At 48.4% G+C, this 25,385-nt stretch overlaps 1 protein-coding gene across 1 annotated transcript; it reads left to right on the top strand.

The window, feature by feature from the left end:
- The first annotated feature begins 8,862 nt into the window (after positions 1-8,862).
- Positions 8,863-18,691, top strand: DUSP5 (dual specificity phosphatase 5). Its single transcript, XM_056495220.1, has 4 exons — positions 8,863-9,396; positions 13,500-13,642; positions 15,032-15,251; positions 17,031-18,691. The coding sequence occupies exons 1-4, from the start codon at positions 9,003-9,005 to the stop codon at positions 17,429-17,431; spliced, it is 1,158 nt and encodes a 385-aa protein (XP_056351195.1). The 5' UTR covers positions 8,863-9,002; the 3' UTR covers positions 17,432-18,691.
- The last annotated feature ends 6,694 nt before the right edge of the window (positions 18,692-25,385 follow it).

Raw genomic sequence — 25,385 nt, 5'->3', positions numbered from 1 at the left:
CTGGGAAGGGGCTGCCCCCAGTACCCATCTGCACCATCTGCCTCTTGCAGATTTCTGACCCCACAGCAAGGGCAGCAAAAGTAGACACATCTACCTTTCACCTGGTGTGGGGTTTTTTTTGAACCTGGGAATTATCTTAAAATAGAGCCACCTACACCACACTGAGGTGAATGGCCAGCACAAAGCAGACACGCACTGGGCTTAAAGCTGCAGCACAGAAAGTGCAAAGGAGGGCCAAAGTATGAGCTGGTCAAGCTGAGACCTCTGGAAATGTCAGCAGAATCTGTCTATCAGAGAGAAATTCCACAGGCTTGTCCCAAACCTATTACCCTTGGCAGGGAGGATTCATCACACCTCTGCTCATGGTCCCTGCCGGGAGCTCTGTGCTGCTCCAGGAAACCCTGAGGAGAGGGCTTGGCCCACAGTGGGAGAAGGGAGCAGATGCTTAACCATGCCTTTAGGAATGACACTGGGGTATTGCCAAAATGTGTAAATAGATCTGTGCTTTTCCTGCTGCAGTGAGGGTGATTTCTCCCCTCTTTTAAGACATCAGGAGAAGATGCACGGGCAGTCTTGTCACACTAACCTTGTGACAAAGTAGAGTCACCATACAGGAAAACCATGCTGAGCTGAGATTCTCCAGGCCTGTCTCAGCCTGTTACTTCTGTACCACCAGAAGGGACCAGGCAGAAACTCCATTGTTTGCACATCTCTTTTTGCTTTCTCTCTCTGCATCTGGAGCTTTGTGCTCGAAGGTGTCACACTATGCGTGTGCTTCTTGGTGGGACCTCTATATGGGCTGATGGTGTTTCTGACTAGCTAGAAGGCACAGAGGGTGCTGCTCTGATCCATGTGGAATAGGTGTGGAAAAGAGTCCCTGTCACCACAGCTCAGTGTAGTGCCAGGCACAGCCCCAGGAGCAGACTTGAAATATCACAAATGTGCTTTGCTCCTGGAAAAGCTTTAGCTGTTCCTTTTGGGCAGGCACTTCTGGGGTTGTTAGGATTAAAAAAAAAAGGAGCAGCAGCTTGAGCAGCCTCTTTTCTGTAGGCTTGAGTAGTATGACAGGAGTGCCATGTCTGCACAGTGAAAAGTTTCTCTAGGGCTGACCTCCTGTGGTGGAAAGGTTTCTAAAGGAAAACCTGGGGTTTTTATCTTTAAGCCCCTTGGGTTCAGGTGCTCAAGGTCTTTCCAAATCAGTCCGAAAATATTTTTCCCCTTTCTGGTAGAGAAAAGATGTGTTGTAAACAACTGAAATTGTCAGTGATTCAGCCAGTGGAAGATGTCAGATGTCCCTATTCCCAAAGCAGCACTGCTGAGGTCTAGGTGGTCCCAGTAACCAGCTTTCCCAACTGGGACACTGCCCCTAATCCACACTCCTGATACAGTACTGCTTCCCAGAGCACTCTCTTAAAAGTCTCCTGAGAGATCCCAGGGGTGCAGGAAAGGAACATTCATGTCTGTGCCACGCTCCTGGAGGAGGAGATTGGTGGGAAGAGAGATGAGCAACTGCCATGGAGAGGCTCACTTTGCCACCCACTCCTAAACTGGACTTCCAGTATCACTGCAAGCAATGCTGGACAAATGTTCTGGCAAGTGACAAATTGTTTCCCAGCTCAGCCCTGCTCTCTTCCCACCTTTTTTTCCCTGTGAGTCAACTTCTGCCTACACAGATGCTTCCAGAGCAGCCTGAATGCCCTCTTCATTGTGTGCTGATGGGATGGTGATTTTGTACTGAGGCACATTTTCTACCCCTAGTTTTCTAGATTTTCCTGCATGTGGGCAGAGAGCAGCAAGATATACTGAGTGACTGAAGTCCCTGTGCACAGTTAATGAATAATAGACTCTCAAACCCACGTTTCCTGGGACCTCCAGTACACAGTCAGGCAGCAAACAGCTGTAGTGCTATGAAATGTGATGGGTTTGTGCTGATCTTCAGCCAGAGGTTGCAATCCTCACCCCAGAACTGGAGTGAGGGATGGTCATGGATGGTCCAGCCCCTCTAGCATGGCAACCACTGGCTCTGCTGGGACCTTTCTGCTGATATCTTGGCAAAGGAAAACAAAGCTGAATCTGCTGGGTGCAAAAGGAAATGGAGTAAGTGGCAGTTTATAGGGGAAGCATTTTCCTTGTGCTCTGAAGGACTGGCTATTACTTTGTTTATCAGGATTGTAGGATGTGGCCCTCTGCTAGCTGTAGGCTATAAGGTAGCCCTAGAGATCCCTCACTGTGAACAGTCTCTGTCAGAAGGATCATTTCCCAGGAATAACTTTGGAAGGGCGATGGGAAGGGCTTGACTTTGAAGTTTTTTTTCTCTTTAATAAACAAGAGACTCTTATTAAACCTGGAAATCCCCCATCTAAATTTGATACACTTGCCTCTTCCAGACTCCCAAGCTTCAGGGAAGAAGTAATAGGAAATGAGATTAAATGGCCTCGAAGCTGAGGGATCAGAGAGCTCAGGACCCAAGCCCTGCTGCTGGGGTGCAGTTTGCACACTGATGGGCAGGGCAGTTTCTGGTGCAGGAGTTCCTGTGCAAGAAGCCGTTTGCCATCGCCGCAGAGGAAATCAGCTGTGTCACCCCACAGGCTCTTTTCTGTCAGTAGGAAACTGTGGTGAAGGCTCATATTACAAACAGCAGCATTGTATTGGCAAGGCAGTTTCCAATACAAAGTTGACTTAAAAGAAACCAAGGTGCTGCAGTGGTACAACTGTGTGTTTGATAATACCAGCACAAATTATTGCTCATGTCCTGCTGGTCTCAGATCTTGTTCTTCCTACAGGACAGAGGTGAACAAAAGCATGGCAGGGATCATCCATTATTTTTAACTCTTCTGTTTTTAAATGAACACCTTTGCTGGTAATTACTTCCATTTTACCTTGCCTTAAATAGGATACCCTCTCACTCTGCCTGTGAAATACAGGGGTGGAATGTAGTTCTACTTACACAAAACACTTTGGTGCAAAGAAAACTATAATGGGCCCAAAGTGATGGGGGAGGTTTATTTTATAAGGATGCTCAAGTGAGCTATGCCATCAAAAGGATACAAAGTTGAAGCCACATCCTGCCAGCTTGGCTAATCCATAAAAGAGCTTTCAGTGTTTTCCCTTGGAGTAACAGCTTTAAATTTTAATAAGCTGTAGTGTACTTTCACCGGATGTAATAAGCTGATACAAAGTTTAAATGGGGTTAAGTAAGTAGAAACCTAGGAGAAAGGAACATAAAAGACATAAATTATTTCCTCTCTTTACAAGCTTATTTCACTGGGTTTATTTTGGGAAAAAGTTATTTCATTTAAATAATTTTTTTTGTTTGCTGGATGATTCAGTGTCAGGGGATAGGGACAATACTTGAAGTAAACATAAAACAACTTGAGCAGAGAGGACACTCAGTAAAAAGAAATAAATTTATCAAGTTGTTAATTCAGGTTACTTGCCATTTAATTTTAAGACAGTTACCAACTCACAGACAGGTGTGCCTGAATGTGACACACATAATCCTGTAAAACAGGGATTTGTAGAAAGACTCCTTGGAAGGTCATCCAGCCCACCTGTACTCCAAGGCAGGATGGATTCTGTGTAAGCTTTTCTGGACAGGGTTTTGTTGAGCCTGTCCCTGGAGCAGGCAGCTCCTGGAGTGACCCCAGTGCCTCCACTCAGCTTCCCTGCTCCTCCAGCAGCTGTGCTGGCTTCCCTGTAAGCCCATTACCAGTGATACTGCTGGGAAAAGCAAGCTCTGCTTTATCTGCTTCCCCTCCACAGCTCCAGGTGACCCCAGCCTCCCAGCCCACTGGCTCCAGCTGCTTCCCCTTCCCCCACAGCTGCCTTCTAGACACCGTGAGCAGACCCAAACAGCACCCAGAAACACCATCTAGGGTGATGTCCAGAGGGCAGACCAAAGCCAGGATCTACTTTTTGTCTGTCCTCTGTTTGCAAAGGTGGGATAAAGAGCTTTTTGGGCGTGGATGTGCAATGCCATGCTTGTGCTGGAGTAAGTGAGGTGGTTTGTAGTCTGCACCATGACCCACTGGCTGCCCTGTCCTGACTGTGTCATGCCTGGGGATCCCTGAAAACAAGCAGGGGCTGTGGGGTGAGAATTTTTCTTGTTACTGGCAGTGCTATAGATAAGAGGCATATGGGGTTTTGATGAATGTCTTTGTTTGCTTATATCTGTGTAGCCTACTGAAATGGCTCCAAAACATTCTCAGCTAAAAGCATGAGCTGTTCCATTTTGAGCTTAAAAAGTCATTTCTGTACCCAGGAGCTGTACTCATTCTCGGTGGAGTGGGCATAGTAACACACACTGAGCAGTGGATTATACTTATGTGATTATAGCCTCTAGGCAACAACCTGGTGCTTAAGGAATGAGTCAGTCAGAAAGACCAAGGCAGAGGGAATCAGATTCAGCAATGATAAGATTTGCTTCCAAATATCTGGACTGAAGTATACAATATTCCTTTAATATATGCTTATCCCAATAGCCAATTGGTCAGCATATGTAGGAATATTTTATGTCACCTGGTGTCTCACAGCAGTCTAAAGAAGCAATAACTACACACAAGGACTTGCAGTATGACAGGTTAGTTGGGTACAGAAAGGCATGAATAGCTGGGAGACATGAGTGAAAGCCCAGCCAGGCTGGTGATAGCTGTGTTAGTCCTGGGAGATCTGCCAATGCAGAATAGGAGCAGGTTGCTGGGAAATACATCCAGGAAAAGGGAAGAGACAGGATGAGAAGGCAAGAAATGCACGTGGTGAAGCAGTGGCAGGAAGAGAAAAGAACAAATGAGAACAGGCAAGTTGATAAAAGAACAAAAGGGCTTTGTCTCACATTAAAGGCAGCTAACTACAGAAATCATTTTCCCATGTAAGCAATTAGTGCAGTTACCCCAGGGATAGTATGTGGTTGAAAATGGAAAGATGGGTTCTTTACATTCATAACTGGGTCTGGCAAGTGTTCTATCAATATGGCTCATGATGCTGTGGGCTGTATCATGCAAGCAGAAAAATTGAGACTTGATTGTGCAGAGCAATGGATTCCCTGTTTGAAAAATTGTCTTCTATCTGTGTGCAGGGTTAAGCCATCAGCTAGTGGAACAGAAAGAACAGAGGCTTCTAAAATGTGGCAGGAGGTTTGGTAGATTCCTCTTTTGCTGCTGACTGTAGCTGTTGACAGCAGCTTACAGCAGTCAGTGCAGTCACAGTCACGTAGGCATGAGTCAGGTAAAAATCAGACTGAGACTGAGATTCCCTTTCAGCCTGATTTTCAGAATGCCAAGTGCAGGCAACTCCTGTCTGTGTCTGACAGTGCTTTTCACCCTGTGGAGTCAGCTTTTGGCAACAGGTGTTCTGTTGAGACTGAGAGAAATTCATAACAAGATGAATGATCATGATTTGTTCTTAGATCCTAGACTTCATCTCATGAGTGACCAAGTCATGACACCAATGAGGTCTCAGTCTGACAATCTCCTATTGCCACTGCTCAGCTGATCTTAGCCCTGGGTATAAATTTAAGAGTCTCTAACTCACTGCTTGTCCTGTGTTCTGACATCAGCCACTCCAAAATCAGAAACTGATGATATGGAAAACTTAATAACATTAAAGAAATGCCAACCCATCTTCTCTGCTGCCTTGTGCTATGCTCTTTGTTCATCTGAGGAATTTCTTGCATTTCACAAGCAGCAGGAGGATGTGGGTTCAGGATTGCCCCTCAGCAGGGATATGATGCAGCTCAAGCCCCAGACTAGGACTCCATGGCATCCAGGTTACTCTCTATAACAGCTCCCTGACCTATCACCTGTATGATCTTTGCTCTGCCTTTTCCTAAGTCTCCTTTCCAGGAGTTTGCTGGCTTTCTCTCACCTTTGGTCTTGCTGAGGTTTGGTCTTAACTCTTTGGAGCTACAAGCACATTTGTAACGTCCAGGACAGGGCATCTCATGTCTCAGCTGAGGAAAGTCAAGCCTTAGAAACTTGGTCGAGCCTGTCTCTTCTGCTTCTCAAGAAATGGTGTTCATTTATTCACGATGAATAAATGTAAGCCTCCTTTTAAAGCTGGTTTTGAGTTTTATTCTCTCCAAAAGGCAGGTTTTTACTCTTGGGCAATTCCTGCTGGATGCTGTTCCTGGGGTGGAGGTCCAGCCGCACCCCTCGGGAGATGGGGCGACCACTCCCCAGCTGCAGTGAGAAAGTTTCCCTTCGCAGCACTGAGAACAGCAGAAACAAAGAGCCCAGAGGAGGTGGGGCGGGGAGAAGGGAAGAATGAGCTAGGACAGGGGAAACACAGCCTGGAAGAAAAGGAAAGGACCAGCTGATCTGAAAGTCCCGATAAAAGCCCAGGACAAAAGCCGAAAAAGTCTGGGAGATTATCGGGGGAAGCGGGAGGAGGAGCAGAGAGATGCAGCAGAATCTAAGTGGGAATGATGTAAAATGCTGCAGGGAGGAGGGGAGTTTCCTACCTAAAGCAGAGAGTGGTTTAATTTACTCAACCCCTTCCATTTACAAGAATCGAGGCCCTTTCTTTCTTCTGGCTGGGAGCACCCGACAAAGGAAGGAGCTGCTCCAGCAGGAAAGAGTGTCCGTGTCCATCCCACAGCCCTGACAGCATCAGCCCCGATTGCTCATCTGTTTCCAAGTACAACTGAGACATTTTGCTGGTGGGCAGAGAAGTCAGGGACACTGCATCCAGCACCCTGCAGCGAAGGAAGCATTAGTACTGCTGTTGTTAGCCTTGTTATTTTCTCCTAATAAAAAGGTGGTCATGACTCACTCCATTAAGAAACAAAAGTAGAGCTGTAATCTACTGAAAGGCAGTTGTTTGGATGCTCAGCATTAGGCGTGTAAAAGGAGGAAGGTCAGCTGCAGGTCAGGTCTGGTGATATACACCCTGCCACACGGGCCAAACTTCAGGTACTCCCCAGAGAATTGATTTTTCTGGGCTGTAATTTGCTCCGGCTTCAGAGGTATCACCTCAGGCAGGAGTGTGGAAGGAGAGAAATCTGTCTTTCTCACCCCTCCACATTTCAGTTGGGTTTCCTGAGAGGAAATGATACTGTGACTGTGCTGGCCCCCTCCTTCCTCTCGGGAGGGAGGAGCAAGCCAGCATCTGCTCACAGCATCTCTTCCCCTCCCTATGCCCCACTGGGACCAGTTTGCCAGCTGAGCTAGAGTCTGAGTCCCAAGGGTAGCAGGCTGCTTCTCAGAGAGGAAGAGGTGGCCCCTGAAGCCGGGGGTTGAGAGGCAGGAAGGGCAGGTTGTGTTCAGGTGGTGTGGAGGTTTCCTGTGTGAGCTAGAGACTAGGTCACATCACCCCTGACAATGCCAGATTTCTCATCTAGCTCGTGTGAAGGTTTTTGGCTCAGCTGTGGCGATCCAGTTCTGACAGGAACCGTGCTGGCATGTGGGTCTCACCCAGCCATGTGGCTCTGATAATGCCCAGCTGCCTCCAAGGGTGGGTGCAGGGAAAAAGAAGGAGCCAGGATGCCGTGATGGCAGTGGCCAGGTGAAGACAACACCCACGCTGAGATGTGCTGCGAACATCTGCCCCTACCCACAAGCTTCTTCTATTTTTAGTCTATCTCATACCCTGGCTGACTCAGAGGGGGGAGTGAGGGGGGGGTTCAGGTTAGAAGGAGCCAGATGGGAGGACTGTAGGGGGATTGAAAGAGGAAGAGGAGTTGCTTCAAAACCAGGAGTTGCCATTCTTTCAATCAGCTTGAACGTTTTCTTCATTTTCTTCACATAGTGTCTTTCATGCTTCTGTGTTTCAGCTGCAGGCAATTTGAGGCAGGGATGGCACTTCCTGCCTGCTGTTGAGGTGAGCATTCTTTCAGGGCACCATCAGAATAGATGACACCCTGCTCTTAGATAGATCCACTGTCATCTGCCTGGGCTGTAATGAGCTTGACTGGAGTTCATCCTTTTGCTTAACTTCTAGGAATTTCTACTCATCGTTTTGGTCTCTTTACAAAACTATCTGCAACAAAAGGGCAAGTGCCAAATTTCCTAATTCCTGTGTGTCTTAGTGTCATGACTTCTGGACCCAGGCACAGTCAGCGGTCTGTGGTGTAAGTCTTGCAAGTCCTTGAGACACAATCTTGCAGCCACAGGGAAAGGGACCTTCCCTTCAAACAGCCATATCAGCAATTTTCATGTTGCAAGTGGCCCTCTCATGCATTGTCCCCATTGCTTTAGAGCATTCTCTATTTTTGCAGAAATGGCACCTTGCTTTGCCGCAGTCCGTTACTCTTTCTTTACTCCTTAGACTGTAACCTTGGGCTAGGTAAAGGCATCCTCGGGGTTGTTCCCCAGGCAGTTCTCGCTGATCACTCTGTTGCCAAAGCTGCTTTAATGCAAACCATGGCCCAAGCAGGGGACCCAACTCTTCCCGAAGGGATGGAATAGAGGGCAGCTCCCATCCCGCGAGCAGCAGAGCTCTCCAGGCAGGCCTGCCTGGGCTCAGGCTTTTCTGAGAGGCGGGGAATAAAGGGAACTGAAACTCCATTCGCAACCTGGTGCGAGAAGCGTGCCCCAGCGCTGCCCTTCCTTCCTTCCTCCCTCCCTCCTTCTCCTCCACCCCCCCGGCACGCTTCCCTGCTCTCCTGACGCGCTGGGGAGGGGGCGGCGGTGATGTCGGGATGAGCCTCAGCCGATGAGTGGAGAATTTTTGCAGCGTTTTTCAGCTTCCTCTGCCTCGGATGCTGACCTACCGCCGCTAGGGAGGGAGGGGATCCCCGCCAGGGGGCGGCGCGCGGGGCGGGGGATGTCCATGTTTGGGAGGCGGGCGCGTCACTCCCCTTATTTGGACAGTGTCGTCACGGCCCGGCCTCCCATTCATATAAATGCCCGGCGGCGCCGGCCGGGATTCCCTGCCCGGGCTCGGTGCGGTGCCTCGGTCCCTCCCGTCCCGTCCCATCGCCGCCGGCTCCGCGCTAGCGCCGGGCACTCTCCCGCCGCTTTCTCCGCTCCTGCCCCGGCTGCGGCGGGGCGCGACCCTCGGCCGGCATGAAAGTCACGTCCCTCGACTGCCGGCAGCTGCGGAAGCTGCTGCGGAAGGAGCCCTCCCGCTGCCTGGTGCTGGACTGCCGGCCCTACCTGTCCTACTCGGCCTCCTGCCTCCGCGGCTCGCTCAACGTCAACCTCAACTCGGTGGTGATGCGGCGGGCCCGCGGCGGGGCCGTACCGCTGCACTTCGTGGTGCCCGACGCGGCCGCCCGGGCGCGGCTGCTGCTGGGCGGCGAGGGGGCGGCGGGGCCCGCCCGCCTGGCGGCCGTGGTGGTGCTGGACCAGGACACGGGCCACTGGCAGAAGCTGAAGAAGGACAGCACAGCCCAGATCGTCCTCAACGCCCTGCTCTCCAGCCTGCCGGAGGCCGGGGCCAGGGTCTGCTTCCTGAAAGGTGAGAGGGACCGCGGGGACCCGAGGGACAGGGGCTGGGGGACAGCGGCGCGATCGACCCTCAAAGCTGCCTTGGTTGGCGGCGGCCCCGAGGTGCTCCCGTTCCGTCTCCTTCGCCCTGCAGTGAACCTGATTATTGGTGGAGGGCAGGGAGGTAACACCGGGATTTTGTTTCTTTTCCACCTACTGGAAATAAATCCCGGATAGACTCTGCGGGCTGAGCCGAAATGCCTTTCCGCTCACCCCCGCCACGCGTTTAAGAGGCTGAGGGGAAAGCCGAGAATATCAGTAAAGAACAGCAAAAGTTGTAGATTACTAAAGGGGAGAGATATCGGCGCTGCGTGGGAAACAAAATCAGCCCTGCGGATACGAGGAGAGACGAGGCCACCGCCATTCGCTCTCCGCCCGGTGACACAGGGACACCCGTGTTGAGCACACGAAACTCTAAGAATGAAGCCCACCCCTCCACCGAGGGCGGAGAGGTTTCTCTCGGTCGGGCACATGGACGCTGGCATGGGAAACCTAGAGTCGAAACTCCGGGGCTTGTCGGGGGGGCAGAGATACCTCCTCCCCTCACATGTATCACAGCCCTTCGATTGCGGTTCTTTGTTTTCCTCCCGTGTAAACCGGGCTAATAAAACGATAAATAGCATAGCGAGCATAGCAGCCCGCCCTTTGCCTGTCCTCTCGCCTCTGCCTCCCCCCACCGCTGGCAGCGCCTTTGTCCTTCTGCCCTCTCGGTGTGCTCAGCTCAGCTCCCATCGCTCCGGGAGCGGGGCCGCTCCCGCCCGAAGCCCCGCACAGCGGCGGAGCCACGCCGAGCAGGAGTTTCCAAAAACCCCTTGCCATACCATGAGGCCATAAAAGGGAGGGGAAAACAAGGCGATGTTTATTGAATAAAGCCTGCCTCTGTGTTCTAATGAGCCAGAGTTAATTCGCTTTTAATAAGCCTTTTATTACTAATTTTTGTTCTGATGTACCGTTTTTGCTTTCTGTAACGACCTCCCGCTGGGGCAGATCATCTTCGGCCTGTGCGTTGCGTGGTACTGAGATAGGGGGATGTGTGCCACCACCCTTGTTCTGTCCAGTCACTGTCAGCCTTTGCTGGATCTGACTGTCACCACAAAAGCATAAATTCTGCTTCTGGAGGGTAGAAATACTGGCACTGTGTCATTCAAATCCTTAGGGACCACACTAAACTAGAGATGAAGAAATATCTTTAGGGTCACAGTGGGAAGTCTGTGGTAAACTGGGGGCCGAATTAAGCTGTGCCGACTCTCAAACTGCTTGTTTGGCCACACGATCGTCCTTTCCTCCTGTACCAGCCCCACACTTTGAAGTGAGGACTGTGACTGTGGGCAGTTTATCCAGGATGAGGGGTTAGTGTAGGCTCTGCTTTGTGCTTCTTGTGAGTTGTGAAGTGTCTTATCTTGAAAGCCTGTCGATTTGAGGCTAAAGACATTTCCTCTCAGTGTATGAGAAAGTTTCCTGCTTTTCCTGCTGCAGTTTCCTTTTGCTTTGCTGGAAGTGCTTGGGGCTGCAGGTTCAGGCCCATGACTCAGTGGCAGCACTGGTGATTCACTGGGGCCACAGACCCCCAGGAAGCTGTTGAGGCCTGGGGGAAGGTCCTTGTCACAGTGGGGATATAAATCACCCTGGAACACTGGGTTCTGATCAGGAGAAAGGGTCCTTTGGAGGATTCTGCTACCAACTTTGCAAATAATAGGCTGTAAAACCACCAGGAAAAATCCTCCTTGAGGTTTCCCCTCATATTCCTGTTCTCCTTAGGCATGGAGAGCTGGGAGGAGGTATTGGCTACTTTTAAGTGCTAAGGGGGTCTCATGGCAGTAAGATATAAGGAGGTCATCAAGACCACCAGATCATCAAGATCCTGAGGATCTGGTCCCAGAGAGGGCAGCTGTAAGTGAGTCATTACATACCAGGCCCTGTTCCCTCCATTGCTTTCTGGCTTGCAGGGTCACATCTTTCATCTGTGTAGGTGCAGTTTCACTCTGGGTGAGCTCAGCCCCAGCACGGTGAGAGTGGTTGTGTGTCAGGGAAAAAGAAAGATAAAATAACGGATCCTCCCTTGGTGCTGATAACGATTCTATTACTTATTGATTAAAACGGAAGTGCAGCTCAGCTCTCCATGATGAGCAACTGAGTATTTGCAGAAATGACCTCAGGGAAGGTAGGTTGAGTGGGGAGGGGGAAGAGAGGAGATTGCTGGAGGATGGGATGAGCAGATGACTCACTGTAAGAATGGCCTGCAAATATCCTGATCCCCAAGGCTTGTAATTAACCATTCAGCAGCTGCATGTGTTAGCTGCCCCAAGAGACACGAGACATGCATGCTTGTTTGGCTCGAGCAGATTTCTGTGTTCATTCAAGAAGAGTAAAAACAACAACAAAGGGCATAAATGAGGATCATGGCTATTTATATAAACTGGACATATTTTTCTTACGTGATGGCAGTGGCTGAGGGGTTGGGGGAGGATAAGGTCAGCTATGCAAAACAAGAAGATTTAAAAGTTCACCCCATGAAGGGCAGTTGGAGATCAGGGAAATCTGTAGAGCTTCTAGTGTTTGTTGTTATTTCACACTGTGAGTTGCTAGGGATATCATTTTTTCAACCCAGTTGTTGCGGATATCATTTTATCAAACACCTCCCACCATCACTGTGGTCTCTACGGTCACTTGACTGCTTTGACCACCACCTCATGCTGTGAGCTCTGGGATGAGCTGGCAGAATGTGGCTGGGGTAGGTGCTGAGTGCCCGTTTACTGTAAAGTCGCTCTCCTGCCCTCTGTCATGGAAAACAGCCTTTCATCACATTCAGTGGGCTTTGGATCACGCTGGCCGCTTGCAACACGAGGACCCCACGGCAGGAATGAGTAGGCGACAGTAGCATGTCGTGAATTTGAGCACACATCTGCTCAAACATTGCAAACAGATGAGACACCGGCGCTGTGGGGCTGAACTGTCAGAGGTGGCTGTACCACCGAGCCCTGGCAGCCTGGCTGGTGGGAGTCTGTGGCTGCTCTGATCTTCAGCACTTCCCTTGTTTCAAAATCCGTCCTTGTACCCCGGCACCCACACTGACACAGCTTATCAGGCTGAAACAGTCGCAGGTGAATGAATCACAGCGGGAGGCTTTGCCTTCCAAGCCGTGTTTACTTGAGGGCCACACTGAAGGATTATTGAATGTAGCTGTTCATGAGCCATTCATTTCTGCTCTGAAAAAGCACAGGTGGCAGACATGTGGCACACCACTGACGTTTCCAGGCTGCTTCTGCTACCTGATTTATCCAGGATCATTTTGGAGATGATGTGCTTCCAGACAGAATATTCCCAGCCTGGAAACAGGCAACAATTTAGCTGACGACAAACTTTGAGTAACGATGTAATAATAGGATTAATTCCTTTTCATTAGCAGCGCACTGAATGAAATGAACGCAGTACTTAACCGTGCAGAATAGCTCATGTGGGGCTATTCAGTTGTCAAATGCTGTCACAGGATTTCATTAAGTTTTATAGCTGTTATTTAATAGATTGGTTTCAGTGGGACCATCTTCATTACTTCACTGTCTCGTGAATTGTGGTGATTAATGAGACAGATGCAAGCATCCCACTCTTGTGTTTATGTTCATTTAAAAATGAAAAAAAAAAAATGTTTTGTGTTCTGTCACAGTGTATATATTAATGACAACTTTAGAAAAGATGACTCCTGAATATAGAAATCTCTGCCTCAAATGCTGGAATTATGCTCATGTATCAAACCTGGGCGGAGGGAATTTAGTCCCCACTGTACAGGATGCTAGACTTAACAGAATTACATTTGCTAACAGCTTTAGTCTATATTCACTGGGTTTTGGCAAGTTAATAATTGTCAGTGATATCAGGTTTTTCCTTGGGTGCCCAAAGTCTTTTAAGAAAACCCATATTCCCAGAGGAGCACTATCCTTCATGACCCTCCCCTGGAGCTCATTGCTGGGCACTGCTACTCCACTGCATTGCAGGAGCTGGAGCTTCATTTGTCTGTCACTTGAATTAAACCTTGGGAGGATAAATATTAATATCTTCTTATTTTTGTCGTTTCCCCAGGGGGATACGAAACCTTTAACTCCCAATATCCTGAGTGCTGCGTGAATGGAAAGCTCATTTCCCCAGAGAGGACGGAGGCCGAGAGAAACCTTGGCAGCCACTGTGAGAAGCAGAGTGCCAACCACAAACCTGCGTACGACCAGGTGTGTGTCACAGCTCTGGTGGGTGACCCTCCCCTTGGGCCTTCTCCCTGCTGCCACCAGGCTCTCTTGGAGGCTGGCAGGGTGTCAGTGGTCCTGGTGATGCCATGGGCTGTCAGTAAGTTGTCACAGCCCAGGCTGGCAGCCTGTGTGCTGAATTAGTGGCCCTTGTGTACTGCTGGTCAGCATCACCTCTGCCTAGCTTCAAAATTAGGCGACAGAAGGAGGTGAAACACTCTATCTAACCCCCAAACTTTATTTATGAACTCTTGTCACACACCCAGACCACATAAGCTGTCAGCAGCTCACAGCTCCACAGGAGATCGAGAATGGGCAGGGGAGAGGCTGCCACAAGTGTCACTTCGCCAGCAGACAAAGGAGCACATTTTGCCCATGACTCTTGTGAGATCCCAGGAGGAATTTGAGGCTGGCAAAGGGCCAGTGCCTCTGAGAAGCCAGACCCACCATTGGGCTGGGGAAGTGGGGTTTCCACAGAGGAAGTCACGGTGTGCCCACCCAGCCTGGGGACTGTGCTCTCCGAGATGTCACCCTGCGGTCGGGACGCTTCCGCCAGGGTGTGCATTTCCTGCTGCTCAGGGGAGTCCCCCTGTGATGCCTCTGCTCTCCTGGGAGCACCTCCCACACCAGGCATCCTCCTGCCACCCTGGCTGGCTGCCAGCTGTCCCCCATGCATGGGAACCCACCATGTGGGCAGTTCAGGAGGAGTAGAAAGGCAGTTTCTTGCAGCTGGGGGGTGGCAGCAGCTCCTGTGCATCATGGAAAGTTACCTGCCAGCTCACAAAGCTCTGCCAGACAGTGGCTTTTCTTTCACTGTCTCATCATCCAGCCTTTGCTTGTGCTGAGGAAAGAGGAACTGAGATGACGTCTTGGGGTGGGTGATGCAGCAGGTGCTGTGCTCCAGAGAGGTGTGGGGTGAAGGGCAATGGGGAGCCTATGTAGAGTTTGTTTGCTTTGTTTCACTTCTGGAGATGTGACCAGAGGGACTAAGCCCTGGCTGAGCCAAAGCAGCCTCTTCCTCTGTCCTCATCTTCCTCCCTGTCTTGCCTTGCCCATATTTCAGCAAAGCCTCAGTGGGAATGGGCACCACATATGAAAGAACTTTGCATGCACTGCAAGGGGCAGCATTTTAAAGAAAGCATCCTGCACACCAGTGGGTTGGGTCTGACTTTTCACCTAGCAGATGTGGACAAGAAAATTAAAACATTTTTCCTGCTTGGGCATTGCCATGGGACTGATTCATTGGCCAGCAGCACTGGGGTCCAAAAAAGCCAGAGAGGGAGGGATCAGGCACCCCCATGGGCTCCCTTGGTCACTCTTGGGTCTCAGGATTTTAGAAAAAAGAATTACATGTTTCTGCTCCTTCTCTTCCAGGGTGGTCCGGTCGAAATCCTGCCTTTTCTCTACCTTGGTAGTGCCTATCATGCTTCCAAGTGCGAGTTTCTCGCCAACCTGCACATCACAGCCCTGCTAAATGTCTCCAGGAAAAGCTCAGAGTCCTTCAAAGACCAGTATTGCTACAAGTGGATCCCAGTGGAGGACAGTCACACAGCAGACATCAGCTCTCACTTCCAGGAAGCCATAGACTTCATTGGTAGGTACAAATGAACAAATTTTCAGATTTTCATGTGTTTCTAAACTTATTAAAAATGTAAAATCAATTAAAAACTAATTTAATTAATTATAAAATAAAATAGACATTGAAATCTACTGAATTTTGTGATGGGAAAAAGCCCCAGTTTCTTGGACTTGCATGTCAGAGTCAGTAACAACCAGTTGAAGCAGAGTCATCTTATTGCCTGACTGTGTTGAGATATCCCAAAGGTGGGGTCTTAGAAATCCATTGTCCCCCCCTTATCACAGAGCTCTTTCCATTCCTCCTTTTGATCATATTGGAATCTCACTCTTTAATCAAATACACCAATGCAAACAAATGAGGAGGCCTTTAGAAAAGTTTGTACTATTCAGTTTCAAATCTTCCTGTGCTGGCTGAGTGAACTTGAGCTGTGCCAGGGACCACAGGAGAGGCTTCTCCCTGAGAGGCACAAGATGGTTTGGTGGGGTGGAGAAGCCTGAGCCTGGGTGGAGATCATGCTGAAATTAGTGCTGCTGCTCTCCAGGAATATTCAAGAGAGAAAGGGAATAAAACACAGTTACAGACTCACTGGGCTCATTGCTCAGCTGAGTTTGAGTCCTTCAAGAGTGCAGGCAGAGTTATAAAAACCTGACCTGAGGGTGCTCTCTGAGTCCTTCCCCTTCCCAGGTGTAAGGGACATGTCATACCTTTCAGGGAAATAATAATTTCTGGCACCTTTCTGTCCTATCCTCAACCCTTTCTGGTAGATGTCGAGTCACCTGGAAATTTCCCAGATTTTGAAGATGACTTTAATTTTCACTTTCTTTTAAAATTGGGTGTGTGGTGTAGATGCTGGGGATGACTCAAATCCATGCCTTCCTTATTTTGTGCAGTAGCTAAATATAACTGGTCGTGGTGGCAGTCCCCTGGCAGACAATTGGAGGCAGGCAATTGATAACTTCCTCAGCTCTCTGTGTGCTTCTCTAAGCACTGCTCTCACAGTTATCCATAAATTGGAGCTTGAACATGTTGCTCAAGGCAATAGAGCAGAGAAAAGTCTATTTTTTGAACAGTCTTTTTGTGTGGAAAGGGCTTATTTTAAGCACATTCTCTTTAATCTAATAACAATCATTGTGTTGTGTGAGTAACCACAGTGGCTCCTGTTGTGTAAAATGGGTGCTTTGCATAAGCCATTTATATCCTGACTTAAGTCCAAGCATCCATTAACCGGGCTGTAATTAGCAACTGCCTGCCAGTGCTTGTGTGCTTTGTGGTGAGGCCCCAGGGACTGAGCTCAGCCTCTCCACCCAAGGGTACCTCCTGGTACTGCTGTTTGCTGCCAACTGGCAAAGCAGAGAGTCAGGATTTTGAAGAAAAATACTGTTTTTCTAGCAAAGATGATAAGAGCCCCTGCAACTTTTGAGTGACCAGATGGTGGGAGGGCTGGCCAGGCTGAGCTTTACACAACATTTTGAGCTGCAGGCAGAGAAATGCATGTTGCCTGCATCACCATGTTCTTCAATGTCAGTTGTTCCAAAAGAGGAGTAGGCACAAGGAGGGAAACAGGGATGGACTTGCCTAAAAAATGCAAAAAGAACCAAATCAAGATCCACAGATTCTGAAACCAAGCTCAGGTCCATTGCAAGCCGGGTTTTGTCCTGCTTGTCTTTTAATCTCCGTGTCACCCTTAGTGCCTCTCCTTGCTGGCAGCCTGGCTGTGCCCCCCAGCACTGGGTGTGTCACAGCATCCCCTCCATCCCCAACCACAGCTGATGTCTGCAATGGCTTTTCCCCCAGACCACGTCAGGCGAGCGGGCGGCAGGATCCTGGTGCACTGCGAGGCGGGGATCTCGCGCTCGCCCACCATCTGCATGGCCTATCTCATGAAGACCAAGAGGCTGCGCCTGGACGAAGCCTTCGATTACATCAAGCAGCGCCGGAGCCTGATCTCCCCAAACTTTGGTTTCATGGGCCAGTTGCTACAGTACGAGTCAGAGATCTTGTCTTCCACCCCCAGCCCCCCCGTCGCCTCCTGCAAAACAGAAGCTGCGTCTTTCTTTGCAGAGGAGCTGACTTTAGGTAAAAACTTTGAGGGCTCGTGCTTTGCCTTTCCTACCTCAGTGTTGAGTTCTGTGCCCATCCACTCTCCTGTCCACCAGCTGAAGCTCAGCCCAATGACGGCATCTTCTTCCTGCTGAACACCGTGGGGAGCCCGGAGCTGGAGTGGTCCTGATCCAAACTGTGATCCCCAACAAGAACATTTCATGAATGTGCAATAGAGAAACTTCATCCACTTACTCTGAGATGGAGTGGTTGTCATGGGTCATACTTCCCATAAGCTGTGACCGTAAGATGTAAGTGGTCTAAGCATGGCAAGTTTTCTGGACTTTTATTGTCCTTTTTTAAAAGAAAATACAAAGTGCTTTTTTAGGGTTTTAACCACACAACGTGCACCCACTACTGTATTTCCAGATTCCTGGGGAAAAATGAGGAAATCCATTTAGTATGTTCTCAGTTCCCATCTCCTTCCAATCTTATTTTTGAAAATACCCTTATTTAAAGTTTCAAGCAATAAACAGCAGCAGCAGGGAAGCAAGCAAAACGAAAAGCACTACCTTTGCAACCAGAGGTGGTGGGAGTGAATATTTGTTCAAATCTTTCTCTGGCTTTCCTCCTCCCCTCTCCTGTGTTATGTTTCAGGTAGCAAAGGGCTGGAGTGGGGAGAGGGAGTGCCTTTCCCAGGACACTGTTGCACAGCCAGGTCAAAATCCCTTCTCTGCTCCAGCCTCTGAAGTGTCAGGTATTGTCCACAGTGTAACTAGATACCAACCCAAACCAGTGGTTCCATTCAGGTGTGGCATTTCCTGTACTTCTGTATTTGCCTTTGTACTGGATGTGCTTTTAAGTAAAGCAGGGACTTAATGTCTATCAGCTACCCTGCTGAGCTATTATTCTCCCATCTGTTTTTTAAGAACAGCCCTAGAATACTTGAATGTCTCCACAATCCTCATCACATCCACATCCCATCAGATAACACTGTAGAACACTGTAACTGCTGGACTTCACACCAAAAAACCTGACAAGCTTTCAGCTCCAAGACAACTTTTTCTCCATCCTTTCCCAAGTGTTCCCATTTGTGTATCATGTGTGGTCAAGTGGTCTTTTTCAGTGTTATGTGACTTGCTTAGTGTGTGTGGTCACCTCTAGTCAGCCTTTGTCCAGAAAAAATGATTTCTGTCTTGCTCTCATTGGCTTTTGTGTCCACAGGGAGTTCAGAATGAGTGTCTCTGTCTGTTGACCTTTTTATTATTTTTAAATATGTAATATGTATGGGAAATGGCAATAATTTCCAAGAGATCTCGTGAATGTGAAAGAAAACCTGCAATGGTTTTTATGTTGTGTAAAAAATAATAAAGGAAAAAAATGCCAGGAAAATAAAGCTGCTTGTTGTCCTTGGAGTGATCTGCGAGAGTGCTTTGGGAGAGTCTGGTGACGGGAGAGGTCACCTGAGAAAAATATTATGGTGTAAAAGAGGTGTAAGAAGGTAGAAGAAATGGGAAAGTATCACTGTGCTGTGTGCAGAAAAGCCACCAAGGTACATCACTACAGAGGGGAGAAGGTGAGGGGGAGGATTGTTTTAAACAGAATGACATGAGTCACGGTGGCGTCACTTCCCAGCAGCCAGGCAGGCACTTCTGTTTTGATTCATGCTTGTTTTATATAAGATTTACCATCTTGCTGAAGATGAAAATCTGAACTAGGCACAGCCCCCACTTCCTTCCAACACATAACAGGGGCTGCTACATGCCCTGGTCCTTAGAGCAAAGCTTGTTGTGACACACAGCACCCCTGGCTGCGTGTGGGTAATACTTGTCTTTTTGCTTCTTTAAATGAAAAAAAAAGATTAAGTTAGAAGTACCAGTATGTCTGATGTGTTTCATGCCCCTTTTCATCGTGAATTTTCTAGGCTTTTTCTGGCTCATCACTGCAGCATATTTATGATCTGCAATTCCAAATTACCAAGTTAAAATCTAAGGCAAATATCTGGGTTACATAGCATGTGTGCACAAATGCATCCGTTTGTGACATCTTACCCCAAGGGAAGCATTTCTGACAAATGAGAAGGTCTTATTGGAGATGTGCCTTGGATTTCTTCCCCAGTGTCAGAGGGATGTGTCAGTTACCCTGCCTGAGCTCTGGGAAACCTGAACATGGGAACCAGCAGCTAGGGAGGGAAGGCAGATGATCTAGTAAGAGCAGATCAATTAATTTTCTGGAAGACCTGATTGGTCCCCTTGGGGAACTCTGGAAAGGGCTTTCTGCCTCTCTGCCCACACAAGCACCCAAGCAGAAAGGTTGAGCTTAGTGAGAGAGTGGCCATGTCCACAGTGTACTGAGACCTACAACCTGGACAGAAACAGAGCAGCCAACAGTTCTCATTTCAGCTGCACCAAACCCTTTCTGGTGGACAACCAGCTGTTTTTTAAGGATGAGAAAGCTGAAACCCTCTGCAGAGTCAATGATGGAATATTTGCAGAGCACAAGGGAGTGGGCTGAAGAAGTTAACAGAGGAACTGCTGACCTTGACAGGTTTGACCAAAGCAGCTGGAAAAGATCAAGACCAGGTGGAGGAGCCAGATTGAGAGGGAAGGGAGCTCTTGTCCTGGGCTTTAAGCACAGTGTGTGGGTGGATAGTGTTAGCTGGGCTGGAATTCAGCAAGGGTAGAAGGCCACAGCCCTGTGGAGCCTGAAGAGGAGTTATTGTCATGCCTGGACACAGGAGACCAGCATTTATGCTCCTGCTCAGGGCATGGGTTCCCTCTTCTTGGCTGGTCTCAATCCATCTCTCCTTCTGGTAGAAGGAAGTCCCAGCATCCAAGTCAGAGTGGGATGCAAATGCTGCCTCCCAGAGGGCTGTGTTCCCATGCTCATGCTGGTGCCTGCTCTGCTACTTCAGTGCTAGTGTGAGACCTCTGGCCCCAGCTCTGTCCCTTGGCCAGTTTGGCAGACCCCACCTCTCTGAGGGACAATCTGATTACAGGGCTCTGGGCTGAGCATGTGTCCTCCTCCTGGCCATGCTGCTCCCATGGGAAAGAAGGACCTGAGGATCTGAGCACTGATATATGAAGGTGAGTGTGTCAAACTGGGATAGCACCTGTCTGGGAAAAGGCAATGTGTTTGAGCTCACATGTGCCCTGGTTCTCTGCTTCCAGACAGCAACACCCAATAGGTACCTTCATCCTTAGGGAAAGGACCAGTTCCATGGGTGCTTTGTGGTTTGTGTACTGAGGAAAGTTACCAGATTTGGTAGGATGGAAGATTTAGGAGGCTTTTATAGCCCAAATGAGCTTAGGTTTGAATGACTCATTGCCAAGGATGGAAGTTCAGGTCTGGCAGGTGTGTGGGGAATGTCAGAACTGAAGATGGCAGGCTGGTTCAATGTGCCTGTGTCCATCTGCCAGCTAAGCTTTGCAGAGGAACAGAGGCCTCAAAAAACAAAATTCTGAGGAAAAGTAGAGACCCTTGTAGCTATAACAGCAAGGGGAAGGCTGTTATCAGGATGCTTACAGACTTCAGAAGAGGCAAATTAGGGAAAGATGGCAGGACTGGTATACTTTAATTAGAGCTTATCCATTATAATACCAGAATCCACAGAAGATGAGAGGCAATGTCAAGAAAGGGGATTTTGCAAATTCTGTTGCCTGTGGAAGTGCTAGTTCAGAGCTGTGCTGGGATGTGACATCTCTCCATTCACACTCCCAATGGTGAACTCTTGTGTCATGGACAGCTTGGAGCCTCTTGGGGTCTGTTTCACATCCTGGGGGACTGGACAGGGCTTGTGCCATGTAGCTTTTGGTCCCTTGCTTTTAGGCTTGCAAGGAGCAGTTATGTTGCAAGCATGAGAGCAGTTGCTCAGCCTCTGGCTCTGCTTTGCACATGCTGCCTTGCCTTTCTGTCTCCAAGAGAAAAAAGCATTCAAGAAACTGCTACCAAAAAAAATTATCTTTACATCATTGCAAATCAGATTGTGAAGAAATCTAGGGTGGAGTTGGATGAGTGGGTGGTGTCCTTAAGTGTCCCTAAGTGTCTTTTTAGTCCATATATATGCTGGTGTGATTTCCAGTCTACTCTGGTTACAAAGCACAGGCTTTCTCCAGCTTCTTCTTTCTGCCTAAAGAGCTTTCCAATAGGTAGAAATTGGAAATCCTTACCAGTAAAACCCAGGTAAAACTGACCTGCTCCATGGTGAGCTGGTCCTGAGGTGCCCATCCCCAGTCCCTGAGCACCACAAGATAGGCAGCTCTTTTTAGCTTCTTGCCTTCTGGTGGGAGCTTCTTTTTTTAGGAGACAAAGCATGAATGAAGAAGGTATTCTGCAGGCGTTGTCATTTGTATGCTAAAAACAACACTTGCCTTGCAGGGAAGTCAAAGTCCAAATGTGTCTGTAACATGGAAAAAAGATGTGTGAGGCCCCAGGTATGGTGAATTTGACCCTCCATCTCCACTTTTCACAGCTTCACGTTAATTGGAGAGTAGACACACTGCCAGCTCACTCTCTGGGGCGAAAAAGGCAGGAACCAATTTGCAGAGCCACATAAATATGGAAGTAGGATTTTTTTTTACGTGGGAGGTGTTACCAGTACCACACATTACGGTTTCTTGGCTTTATCACATCGTAGGCTTTTACTGAGACATGAGTAAGTTTGCTAAATAAGGAATATGAAAATAGCTTGTGAAATAGGTTGAGTCATCAGAGAAAATCAAATAGAGTTCTGCCACCAGGGCCTCAGTTGTAAAGTCCTACTTTATTTCACCACTGCATTAAAAACTTTGGGGTCATTTCAATCTTTTTATTTCAGCTTCAAAATTCAAGGTACTCTGACATCTAAGTAAAGCTTACCAAATCCATTCATGTTTTCTATCAGCAGCAGTGATGCATCCCTATGTGTCTTGCCTGTGAACACTGGCAGGGAATGTAAAGGTTACCAAGACAAATGGCTTCTGCAGTAATAGCTGAAATGCTCAGCACCTCTTCCATCCTTGTCTAGCTATTGAGGAGCAGGCTCCTAGATATCCCTTTCACATACTAGCCTGTCCCATCAAAGTCACTGGCTGTTATTTGTAGCTTCTGGGAATCCCAGCAGGACACCAGACAAACCCATAAAGGCAGTAACTCAAGATCAGGAGTGACCATGGTAGATAGAAAGGGGGAAAGAACTTTAAAGGGCCTCAGGGACAGCATTGCCTGAGGACTCCCACATTTCTGTCAGGGATTGCTCTCATATCCCAGAATATGACCTGTGCTGGGGAGATCATGGGTAGAAAGCATCTCTAGGATACAATCTTGCATGGGATCCATGGGACCCATAAGACACACTATGCATGAAGAGAAGTGGGAAAGACCTTTTGTATAAATCCTGTCCCAGCCTTAGCCCATGCTTGCTGCAGTCACAACTAGGACTTCAGAACAGACAAGGTTTCTGCTCTGCTGGGACTGTTAGAGGCTCAGAAATGAAAGGCAAACTGATAAAGTCCTCAATTCAAACTTCAAACCCCCTTGGCATAACCATTTTTCCAAATTTGGTTTTCTGATGTAATCATGTTAGTAAAGTTAAACATTTGAGTAAGTGTTAATAGGACCAGGTTTATGTCTCCAAGTGAAATGACAATGTAGTTTTTATGGGTTCTTTTTTTTTTTTTTTTCCTGGTGGTGGGGAGAGAGGGTGAGGGGGTTGTCTGTGTGTGAATAGTGGTTTGTTTCTGTCACAGTGATACTCCATTTCTGAGATTCCTTTGTAAAGCAGATAGTGGGTGAGTCATCTCTCGTTATTAAATTGCCCATACATTGTGAGCTGCCTCCAGGCCCTGAACCAAAGCCTATTGCCTGGGTGGGGAGAAGGGCCCCAGAATACAATGGGATTCTGCCCAGGCCCTGGATGAATCTTCCCATTAAATCTTTCTTTTAAGGAACCATTTTTTCTAATTGGAACTGAAACTTGCTTCTGCGTTGAAATGACATTTGAGGTGTACAGGATTCAACTGGAACAACGGGTATATCCTCTCTGCTCTAATGCCTCCAATCATGTTAAGTCAAGTTAACTGGAAAATCAATTGACACAAATTCCAGCATGACCATTAACTTCCATCCGGCTGGGCCCCAAGCGACTGGCCAGGGTGAAGCAGATTCCTAACAGGGGTGCAGCAGAACTGTGCTCATCTCCTAGATATGCTTTCAGCCTGAGGTCTCCCCAGCAATGCCCACATTGCCCCCAGTAATTACTGTGGCTAGCAAGAGCCTGGGGGTCAGGCAGTCTGGGATCAGTTGTGGGCTCTGCCTGTGGATTTCCAGGGCAACTGATGCAGCTGCTCCTGCTGGCACAGCCAGATTTGTCAAAAGCATAAAGGAAGTGAGTGAGACCTGGACTGACCAAGCTGACCAGATGGGTCACTTGAGTATATAGAAAAGGACTATAGCAGCAAAACTGTGTTTTCCACAGGACAGCTCACTTCTGCAGAGGATATTTCTGCTCTGTTGGTAAAACAGAGCTTTGCTGATGTGGTTTTGCTCATGGGAGAAGCATTTTGGTACTAGAGTGAACCTGAATTTCTTTGTGATTGTTTCTCACAGACTTATCTGTATGTCTCTGCATGCTGTCTTGCATCAGGGATAACGATATCAATCTCATTCTGAGAAAGGCATAAAGCTTCTTTTATATGTTTGCAATGTATATTAGACCCATGACAAAGACTATCCTAAGCACGAAATCTTGTTACCATGATGAATTTATTGTACTGTGCTTGTGAGTCCGTATGTTCCTCATTAGAAGAGAGAGATTGTTGTGGGATTTTGATTTTGGGGGTTTTTTGTGAGTTTTTTTGTTCTTTTCCCTCAGGATATAATGTATTACTTAGTTAAAAACAAAACCAATTGTGGAGCACTTTCAGACAGCCACACAGCCACTCTGCCAGGCGATGGGAGCCCTGGGTGGGTGGCAAGAAAACTGTGTGCTACTGAGTGCTAAAGCATTGACATGGTTCAGTTTACTGAATCCAGCTGTGAAGAGCAGCTGGTTTTCTGGCAGTCAGCATGACAGACGCAGGCGGATATGCTCGAGAGAATTGATCAGGGACCACCAGTGGAGGGAAGGGGAGGGTAAGTTGTTGCCTGAGCTACTAAGTGTTAAAGTGGCTCCTGGCAGTTCTGATTTCTAAGCCCAGCTGTGAGGAGTTTTTCTGGACTTGTCTGTGAGATCTGATGGGGATATGCTTCAGCCATGAAGAAGGAGGAAGCAGAAGATTTCTGCACAGCCAGCTACTGCCATACTCAGTGCTGTGGCTTGTGGGATCCTGGGGAAAGGTTGTCAGGACACGTGGGAAATGTCTGCAGACAGCAGGGGAGGCTGCCGAGAGGCCTCAGTGTTCCCGTCTGGGTTTCTCATTTCCTTCTCCATCCTCCCTCTGTGAGGGAGCTGGGGGTGCAAAAAGAGGCAGCCGGCACAGCAGGCCAGGGCGAGGAGAGATGGTGTAGAACAAACAGCAAGACACTTCCTCGGAGGGCTGGAAAAGATAATGCAGATGCCTGTTATCCGTAGGGTGAAAATTGCAGCGGTGAAGCCTGCCAGCTTGGGTGTGACAGGACAATGTCCTGCTGCCCTGGGCTCCGCCTGGGAAGAGCCTGAGAAATGCTGAGCGCTAATGGGGAGTGAGGCCCAAGATAGTCCCTGGGGCAGTGGTTTTAGCTTCCATGACAAAACTGGAAGTTATCTTTGCTTTCCTTTGATCTTCAAAGCACAGGGGGAAATTTCACACTCAGGAGAGGCCACCCGGTGTCAGGTGAAGTTGCTGCAGCTTGTTAAAATGAGTCAGATGCCATAAGGTCAGCAACTCACCTGCCTTCATGTGAAAATGCCTTGCAGAAAGAAGGCTGCCTTTTCCTGGGGATTGTTTTGGTACTCTGGTTAAAAAATCACATTTGTTTGTGGATCCCGAGGCTGTAGACAGGCGGCTTAAAGAGGGTTGTTCAGGCAGTGTGACTCTGATCTGTTTAGATATGTATTACTTTGTTGAGTGGATGTGGTCAGCCTAAATAACTATTTTTCTTCTAATCTAATTAAAAATTTACTGCAGCCACCTCCTTCCAGGGTGCTAATTA

Source organism: Oenanthe melanoleuca, chromosome 6 (genome assembly GCF_029582105.1).
Source record: "Oenanthe melanoleuca isolate GR-GAL-2019-014 chromosome 6, OMel1.0, whole genome shotgun sequence".
Lineage (NCBI taxonomy): Eukaryota > Metazoa > Chordata > Aves > Passeriformes > Muscicapidae > Oenanthe > Oenanthe melanoleuca.
This window is presented reverse-complemented; position numbering and strand designations above follow the sequence as displayed.

What these genes read in the sequence shown, in the direction of transcription:
- DUSP5 (XM_056495220.1), top strand. Translation starts at nt 9,003, where the DNA reads ATGAAAGTCACGTCCCTCGACTGCCGGCAGCTGCGGAAGCTGCTGCGG. An exon ending in CAGGGTCTGCTTCCTGAAAG is followed by an intron (nt 9,397 to 13,499) that starts GTGAGAGGGACC and finishes TCGTTTCCCCAG; the next exon opens with GGGGATACGAAACCTTTAAC. An exon ending in GGAAGCCATAGACTTCATTG is followed by an intron (nt 15,252 to 17,030) that starts GTAGGTACAAAT and finishes CTTTTCCCCCAG; the next exon opens with ACCACGTCAGGCGAGCGGGC.